General features: G+C 45.4%; 1 protein-coding gene across 1 annotated transcript in view; it reads left to right on the top strand.

Annotated features, from left to right (window-relative positions):
* The window catches only part of LOC124613856 (atherin-like), a 53,698-nt gene extending 44,596 nt beyond the window's left edge, over positions 1-9,102 (top strand). The window contains exons 3-4 of the mRNA XM_047142581.1: positions 8,599-8,771; positions 8,856-9,102. Coding sequence (XP_046998537.1) covers positions 8,599-8,771; positions 8,856-9,102 — 420 coding nt within the window. The remainder of the gene's footprint in view (positions 1-8,598; positions 8,772-8,855) is intronic.
* The last annotated feature ends 929 nt before the right edge of the window (positions 9,103-10,031 follow it).

Below are 10,031 nucleotides of genomic sequence, written 5' to 3' on the forward strand. Positions count from 1 at the left end.
GCTAACACCTTTTTATTGGTCTTTTTCACTGACGCACATGTACATTACCATGAGGGGTGAGGTACACGTACACACGTGGTTTCCGTTTTCAATTACGGAGTGGAATAGAGTGTGTCCCGACGTGTCAGGCCAATAGATGTTCAATGTGGTGGCCATAATTTGCTGCACACAATTGCAATCTCTGGCGTAATGAATGTCGTACACGCCGCAGTACATCTGGTGTAATGTCGCCGCCGGCTGCCACAATGCGTTGTTTCATATCTTCTGGGGTTGTAGGCACATTACGGTACACATTCTCCTTTAACGTATCCCACAGAAAGAAGTCCAGAGGCTTAAGATCAGGAGAACGGGATGGCCAATTTATGCGTCCTCCACGTCCTATGAAACGCCCGTCGAACATCCTGTCAAGGGTCAGCCTAGTGTTAATTGCGTAATGTGCAGGTGCACCATCATGCTGATACCACATACGTCGACGCGTTTCCAGTGGGACATTTTCGAGCAAACGCGATGTATGTTGCAGCTGTTTGGGTCCCTGCAATGAAGTGAGGACCAATGAGGTGGTCCCAAATGATTCCGCACCATACATTTACAGTCCACGGTCGCTGTCGCTCTACCTGTCTGAGCTAGCGACGATTGTGCACGGACCAGTAATGCATGTTCCGTAGATTCACTGCCCCGTGGTTTGTGAAACCCGCTTCTGTTAATGCCCATTGACAGAATTGCACTCGATGATTAAAGTCATCACCATGTAATTGCTGATGTAGCGACACATGAAACGGGTGAAAGCGGTGACGATGCAGTATGCGCATGACACTACTTTGACTCAGTCCACCGGCTCTCGCAATGTCCCGTGTACTCATGTGTGGGTTCATGGCAACAGCAGCTAACACACCAACTGCAGTCGCTTCTCCTGTGACAGGCCTGCTACGGACCTGTTTGCGTGCTACGACCATACCTGCTGCATACAGTTGGCGGTAGATGTTTTGCAATGTGCGGCACGTTGGATGCTCTCTGTCCGGGTACCGTTCTGCATACACCCTGCAGGCTTCAGCTGCATTTCGTCGACACTCGCCATAGATGAGTGTCATCTCCGCCTTTTCAGAGTTCGAATACATCATGGCCGGCTGCAGTGGCCGTGCGGTTCTGGCGCTGCAGTCCGGAACCGCGGGACTGCTACGGTCGCAGGTTCGAATCCTGCCTCGGGCATGGGTGTGTGTGTGATGTCCTTAGGTTAGTTAGGTTTAAGTAGTTCTACGTTCTAGGGGACTTATGACCTAAGATGTTGAGTCCCATAGTGCTCGGAGCCATTTGAACCATTTGAATACACCATGGTCACAGTTCCTACAACACTACACTATCACAGACGTCTGGTAACACGGTGTACTACAGTTGGTCTGCGTGCGGAGACGAATGCAGAATAACAATATCAGCAAGCGCTACATGCGGACACTAAGACAGCTAGACCAAACCACAACAGTGCACTACAGCCACACTCGTAAACACGGTCGTCATCGTAAACATGTCCCAGCAGATGTTGCTTGCCGACCGTGGCCCGTGTTTGTTACAACACGCAACTGAACGTCGGAGGTTTCAAGCGTCAACTTTAGGTTACAATATCTCCGGATGTAATTAACATTTTACAATGCAACAAACGGCACTGATTACGTATTTGTTTATATGTTCAGAAGTGCTACCAAAACTAACGTGGTTCCATTTAAAAAACGTAGGTTTGTGTTAAAAAACATACTTCCGTGCATTTTTGTATGGTTTGTATTAAACAATTACACTAGCCCCTCTCCTCACGTTAGGTCTGTGGAATCGGTTCGTCAGTATTTGATGTGGTTTACGAAATATATCCAGCGGTAGCGTAGCTGACTCACCCCGTATATGAGAAATAGTTGTTGAGGACGGTTGGTCGTGAACTATGTAAGTAGCCGTGTGTCCGATCAACCAATTTAGTCATTAGCTGCTGGAGCGTTCGCAGCTAAATCCCAGTTACCCCACGTTATACTAGGATCAACATGCTAGGAAAATTGTAATACTGCTGTTAGAGGAATTTACCACTCACGAGTTAAGGGTGACCGTCGGGAGGGAGGCAGGTAAACTGTAGGATTTCAGCATAGGGAATTTCGCTGGCGAAAGGGTTTGCGAAAGCAGCGCATAGCATGAGGGCTGAAATGGCGATTAGGAAGCTTAAGGGTCATCGGAAAGGCAAAAATCACCGAAGCACCTTGAAAGTCCCTCTCTGTAAGTGGAATTACTATGGAATATGCCGACCTACCTTTGTTGATCAAAAATTAAAACTCCCACCTGCCGTCAGCTCATTGACATTTCTCAAACAGCGCTATCGAAAGACTTGAATAATGAGGTGATTAGAATGATTAAAAACTAATTTATGTATACACCAGTTACAGGAACAAGAATAAATTTAACGGCGGTAAGTGGTAATTAATCAGTATATTAATTAGTAAATACATAGTATGTGGACGATTTAAACCGTTAATTAAGACTAATGCTAATTTGTTACTCGTTAATCATTAGAGTACGCAAATAAATCAGAGACTAAGTACCCTAGCAGAAACTCACCGATGCCAAGCAAAATCTGGTGAACCACTCACTCAAACTTAAATATAACACAGTACGTTTTAATAAAGTTTTTATTCAGTGTAAAGTTCATGCGGGACTCGCGACAGATTGTATTCAAAATTAACCACGCAATCTCAGAGATACTGGGGAATGTAAAAGTTCGGAGAAATCAGCGCGGAAGTCCGATTTGGGCGGGTTAGGCAGTACCTGTGATAGGGGGACGAGCGGCGTATCAGCCGCTTCTGGAGTCTGAAAACCAGTGAGAGCACCAGATGCAGTTCTATTCTTAAATAACATGACCAGGTACAGCTAACAACGTGATGTTCAAGTGGTTGTAAGCATAATATCGTGAAGGCATACAGAAAGACTAAATGAAACATCATCTACATCTACATGATTACTCTGCAATTCACATTTAAGTTTTTGGCAGAGGGTTCATCGAACCACAATCATACTATCTCCCTACCACTCCACTCCCGAACAGCGCGCGGGAAAAACGAACATCTAAACCTTTCTGTTCGAGCTGTGATTTCTCTTAATTTATTTTCATGATCATTCCTACCTATGTAGGTTGGGCTCAACAAAATATTTTCGCATTCAGAACAGAAAGTTGGTGACCGAAATTTCGTAAATAGATCTCGCCGCTACGAAAAACGTCTCTGCTTTAATGACTTCCATCCCAACTCGCGTATCATATCTGCTACACTCTCTCCCCTATTACGTGATAATACAAAACGAGCTGCCCTTTTTTGCACCCTTTCGATGTCCTCCGTCAATCCCACCTGGTAAGGATCCCACACCGCGCAGAAATATTCTAACAGAGGACGAACGAGTGTAGTGTAAGCTGTCTCTTCAGTGGACTTGTCGCATCTTCTAAGTGTCCTGCCAATGAAACGCAACCTTTGGCTCGCCTTCCCCACAATATTATCTATGTGGTCTTTCCAACTGAAGTTGTTCGTAATTTTAACACCCAGGTACTTAGTTGAATTGACAGCCTTGAGAATTTTACTATTTATCGAGTAATCGAATTCCAACGGATTTCCTTTGGAACTCATGTGGATCACCTCACACTTTTCGTTATTTAGCGTCAACTGCCACCTGCCACACCATACAGCAATCTTTTCCAAATCGCTTTGCAACTGATACTGGTCTTCGGATGACCTTACTAGACGGTAAATTACAACATCATCTGCGAAAAGAGAACTGCTCAGATTGTCACCCAGGTCATTTATATAGATCAGGAACAGCAGAGGTCCCAGGACGCTTCCCTGGGGAAAACCTGATATCACTTCAGTTTTACTCGATGATTTGCCGTCTATTACTACGAACTGCGACCTTCCTGACAGGAAATCACGAATCCAGTCGCACAACTGAGACGATACCCCGTAGGCCCGCAGCTTGATTAGAAGTCGCTTGTGAGGAACGGTGTCAAATGCTTTCCGGAAATCTAGAAATACGGAATCAACTTGAGATCCCCTGTCGATAGCGGCCGTTACCTCGTGCGAATAAAGAGCTAGCTGCGTTGCACAAGAACGATGTTTTCTGAAACCATGCTGATTACGTCTCAATAGATCGTTCCCTTCGACGTGATTCATAATGTTTGAATACAGTATATGCTCCAGAACCCTACTGCAAACCGACGTCAATGATATAGGTCTGTAGTTCGATGGATTACTCCTACTACCCTTCTTAATCACTGGTGCGACCTGCGCAATTTTCCAATCTGCAGGTACAGGTCTATCGGTGAGCGAGCGGTTGTATATGATTGATAAGTAGGGAGTTGTTGTATCAGGGTAATCTGAAAGGAACCTAACCGGTATACAATCTGGACCTGAAGACTTGCCCGTATCAAGCGATTTGAGTTGCTTCGCAACCCCTAAGGTATCTACTTCTAAGAAACTCATGCTAGGAGCTATTCGTGTTTCAAATTCTGGAATATTCCATTCGTCTTCCCTGGTGAAGGAATTTCGGAAAACTGCGTTCAATAACTCCGCTTTAGCGGCACAGTCGTCGGTAACATCGGCACTGCGCAGCGAAGGTATTGACTGCGTCTTGCCGCTTGTGTACTTTACATACGACCAGAATTTCTTCGGCTTTTCCACCAAATTTCAAGACAAGTTGCGCTGTTTTTGATTTACTAATAATTATTAGAGCTGCGAACCCTCAACCATCATATCCAAGATCCCGGAAAAATAATTAAGGTTCTAAAATTGCGCTAATAATTTTCGTGCGACACTTCTACGGACTTACAGCATTTATTGCAGTTCTAGGGACTTATAACATCTCTCGCGGAGTTAGAAATGGACTATACCTCAGAGCTGCAACTGGTGCTCGCGACTTAGAATGTAACCAAACGATCCACCCCAGCTACGCACAGGTAGCACTAAGTACGACTTGTTAATAACACGGGGTGTAACGTTTATAAGTGGGGAAATTTTGTATACGTGGTACCTTACTTCGTATACACATCAATGTGTTGGTTATTTTTTTTTTTCCTCTGCGCTGAACACTCTTCTCACGAACACGTCACTGTCGCTAATGTTAGAACCTAGCGTTTTCTGCATGGTCGTTACTACACCACTAAGTGGTCTATGCCTTTCAGTATAGACTTGTCAGCATAGAACTGTATCGTTGACTAGCGCAGAGCAACAGTGGCGAGACGTAACGTAGCTTTCGTATAGCGTGGGCGGAGTGCTGTGTAGACGGTTCCGCTACAGTACGTATCTTACGAGTTATGGTGAAGTAACTGAAAATGTTTGCCACCCAAGTTTTGCGTCTAATTTCAGTGTTCACGACGCGGTTTCAATGTTTATCCAAAAGGTGTTGTTTCTCGGTTTCGTGTGTCTTGTCTGGAGAACAACAATCAACCGCGTCGCGACGGTTACGGAAAAACAATGTGGACTGGTATGATCCAAATTGCAAGATCTAAGTGAAAGAAACACATATCGTTTTGGCTGACTGAATATCACGAGCGCAGGCACTTTCTCGTTCGTAAATCGTACGCGATATTTTAAGGACACGATTCGGTCATGCGCACGCTCGTGTTATGAGCTACAGAACTGTTTAGTGCTGTTGGAAGAACTGTTCCAATCGTCGACTGATAAAACGTCCGTTGAACAGTGATTATTTTGTGTCCTATGCACCGTGTTTTTGCACTGGACGCCATCATTTACACAGCAACCTTACACGTCACAACGGACACACGTACTTGGAGTACAAATAATGATCGCGTCCATTGTGGAATAATGTTAATTGTGAACAGTGCAGCCCCACCCTGTGCGAGTGTTCAGCAGAATACAGTGAATTCTACCAGATCAACTTGGTATTATTGGTGTGAGTGGCTACTATCCCTGCTAGACAATAGCTGTTACAGGACACATCGTAGCAGGCAGTGCAGAGAGCAGCAGATCAACCGCCGCGGGAAGGACCAGGTACGTGGGTTTAGGCACACGGTCGTTAAATATCCAACACCTTCCTGTGTCTAGGGAGTGTTGTACAGTCTCGAGTGCTAAAAGCTAGCTATCATTAGTACTGTATATCGACTCAATTTCCGGGCCTGTTACAGACTGTTTCGCTTCCCCAAGTCCGCTCTTCGACCCTGAACTGCTGCTCAGAGGAAAATAAGTACTAACGCCTTGTCTTTGCCACATGTACTTGAAGGTACTTACCGATCTAATAGATGTAACTACTAATCTGAAAATGACAAATACTGAACTAGTGTTGTTCGGTACACCGTCCTCAGTCACGAATACAAATTTCTGTACTTACAGCCGTTACACCCTGTATGTAGCAAGGAGCGAGATAAATTGTGACACTTTTGATTAGAGTTTTGCCGCACCTTGCTTTCGGAAGAAGTTTCCAAAGAGCCAGTTACAGCCTGATGTTCTTGAGCCACATCAAGTCTCGGCTGACGATCTTCAGTCTATACTTGAGATCGCATAGTTGTTAGGCTGCTAGGCATTCTAGTGTATTGAGGAAGACTGGACAGTTTTCTAGGCATTTTTATTTGTAGAAAAAAGATCTCAAAACGTAATAATTAGGCTCCTAAATCACAAAGCAAACTTAGTAAATCCGTTATTGTTAGCAAAAAAAAAAAAAAAAAAAAAGGCTATCCTAGCCAAGCAGATTCGATATTCAATGTTAGTTTTTATTAGTAAAGAAGTAAAGTTAATACGGCAGCCTTCAATTCCGTCACTGACATAAAATTCCAAAAGTACTACTGTCATTGGGGTATAAAGAGTAACAGCACCACTTCCAGCTCTTTGGTGTACTACGAACCTAACAGCGCCACCTGTTGGTTCTTTGGTGTGCTACGCTGTGATGCTTCTTTCACCGAGGTGAACCTCCGAACTACTAAGCTGAGTAGACCTTTGAAACTTTAAGACATCTTTTTCTCTCATGATCCGATTTTGAAGAAAATAAACACTGTACATTGCCCCAAGCTATGCTCAAGTTGCCTGTGGAAACTCCATGATCATTCTTCGAATACTTTTAGAGATTTGCGTGTTAAAACAGAGACAGACAAACAAAGATTTTAAAATTAGTCTCACTGTATTCTTTTACTCTCCCTACATCACCCGGAATCAGTTCTTGGCAAATAGTTTCAGTGCACAGACATGCTAGTTTTACAGTTTTATTATTAATACACACAAAGAACCGTGTCAGAGAAGCATCCGTAACTGAGTATTATAGCAGAGGTTGGAAATATCACTTCAGTTGTAACGTTCGTTTTAGATGAAACACGACCGGTTTCGGGAAGGGAGTGAGACAGGGTTGTAGCCTATCCCCGATGTTATTCAATCTGTAGGTTGCGGAAGCAGTGAAGGAAAGAAAAGAAAAATTCGGAGTAGGTATTGAAATTCATTCAGAAGAAATAAAAACTTTGAGGTTTGCCGATGACATTGTAATTCCGTCAGAGACAGCAAAAGACTTGGAAGAACAGCTGAAAGGAATGGATAGTGTCTTGAAAGGAGGGTATAAGATGAACATCAACAAAAGCAAAACGAGGATAATGGAATGTAATCGAATTAAGTAGGGTGATGCTGAGGGAATTAGATTAGGAAATGAGACACTTAAAGTAGTAAAAGAGTTTTGCTATTTGGGGAGCATAATAACTGATGATGGTCGAAGTAGAGAGGATGTAAAATGTAGACTGGCAATGGCAAGGAAAGCGTTTCTGAAGAAGAAAAATTTGTTAACATCGAGTATAAATTTAAATGTCAGGAAGTCGTTTCTGAAAGTATTTGTATGGAGTGTAGCCATGTATGGTAGTGAAACGTGGACGATAAATAGTTTAGACAAGAAGAGAATAGAAGCTTTCGAAATGTGGTGCTACATAAGAATGCTGAAGATTAGATGCGTAGATCACATAACTAATGAGGAGGTATTGAATAGAATTGGGGACAAGAGGAGTTTCTGGCACAACTTGGCTAGAAGAAGGGATCGGTTGGTAGGACATGTTGTGAGACATCGAGGAATCACCAATTTAGTATTGGAGGGCAGCGTTGAGGGTAAAAATCGTAGAGGGAGACCAAGAGATGAATACTCTAAGCAGATTTAGAAGGATGTAGGGTGCAGTAGGTACTGGGAGATGAAGAAGCTTGCACAGGATAGAGTAGCATGGAGAAATGCATCATACCAGTCTCAGGACTGAAGACCACAAGAACAACAAGAACTCTAACTTAGACTCGGACGGTATGTAACAGTGCGGAGAGCTGTGCCAAACCATTCATTGGACTGAAGGAGGCCGCACGATACGACGAATATGGCAGCCCGTCTCCCCAAAGGCGCAAAAGACACGCTAACCACCTCTACAGCTAGTCAGAGACTTTATTTCGGCCATTCACCGTCGCCAAAGATAAACAGCAGCAAAATAAATGGAGAATAATTTGAATTACTACTGAAGGTCCCGTGTGAAATGAGTCGGTGCTCCTGCTACAGTCACATCTCTTTCATCGGGATAAATCTCGGTTCGCGGTGCTCTCGTGAAAAGGCGAGATACTCGTCTTTCAGAATATCAAAGCCGCTCGGCGCGGCAGGGGAACGCCCGCCGGCTGCTTTTCAGCGCTCTGCAGCGAGCCGCTGCCGGTTCCGTGTGGAGGAAAAGGCCGGGAAGACCGGCTGCCGGTGTGGCAGGCAGGCAGAGGCTTTGGTGGCGAGCGGCCAGTGGAGGAATCGCCGGACAGGTAGGCGCGTGCCGGCGCTAGCAGGAGCACGGCGGGGCCGAGCAAAGCGCGGGCAGGTATAACTCGGCGCGGCCCGATCAATAGCCGGGACCGCGCGCGGCCGGCCCAGCTCTCTCCTCTGCTGGCATTAACTGAGAGGGCACGCCGGAGTGGCAGCAGCGGCAACAGGTTCTGCCGCGGCCGCAGGCACCCTCCGCCGCGCACCGCCCGCCTACCTCTGGCGGCCTCCCAAGTGCTTGGCCACTTTATTCGCGTGTCGCTACCGCCGTACACCGCCGCTGCTCAGAGCACTTCAGCGTGGACAAGTGTCGGATCGGTGCGGCAGGAGTAACGCGCCAGACACAGTCCTGCACGGACCACCTGTCGCACATTCCACGGTCAAAGCTAACTCCTATCAGTACGAGCTGCTTCCATTCTTAGGCAATGGTATTCTCCGCCACTCGGTGCGCGCCCAGATACCTGGAGTATCGTTTCTATTCGACACTATTTTTTCGACAATAATGATTTAAATGGCTTAGAAACTGAGGATAACAGAGAGAAGGCTGACATTATACACTACTTGCCATTAAAATTCGTGCACAAAGAAGAAATGCAGATGATAAACGGGTATTCATTGGACAAATATATTATACTAGAACTGACATGTGAATACATTTTCACGCAGTTTGAGTGCATAGATCCTGAGAAATCAGTACCCAGAACAACCACATCTCGCCGTAATAACGGCCTTGATACGCCTGGGCATTGAGTCAACCAGAGCTTGGATGGCGTGTACAGGTACAGCTGCCCACGCAGCTTCAACACGATACCACAGTTAATGAAGAGTAGTGACTGGCGTATTGTGACGAGCCAATTGCTCGGCCACCATTGACGAGACATTTTCAATTGGTGAGAGATCTGGAGAATGTGCTGACCAGGACAGCAGTCGAACATTTTCTGTATCCAGAAAGGCCCGTACAGGACCTGCAACATGCGGTCGTGCATTATCCTGCTGAAATGTAGGGTTTCGCAGGGATCGAATAAAGGGTAGAGCCACGGGTCGTAACACATCTTAAATGTAACGTCCACTGTTCAATGTGCCGTCAATCCGAACAAGAAGTGACCGAGACGTGTAACCAATGGCACCCCGTACCATCACGCCGGGTGATACGCCAGTACGGCGATGACGAATATACGCTTCCTATGTGAATTTCACCGCAATGTCGCCAAACACGGATGCGACCATCATGATGCTGTAAACAGAATCAGGATTCATCCGAA

The sequence above is a fragment of the Schistocerca americana genome, chromosome 4 (assembly GCF_021461395.2).
Source record: "Schistocerca americana isolate TAMUIC-IGC-003095 chromosome 4, iqSchAmer2.1, whole genome shotgun sequence".
Taxonomy (NCBI): Eukaryota; Metazoa; Arthropoda; class Insecta; order Orthoptera; family Acrididae; genus Schistocerca; species Schistocerca americana.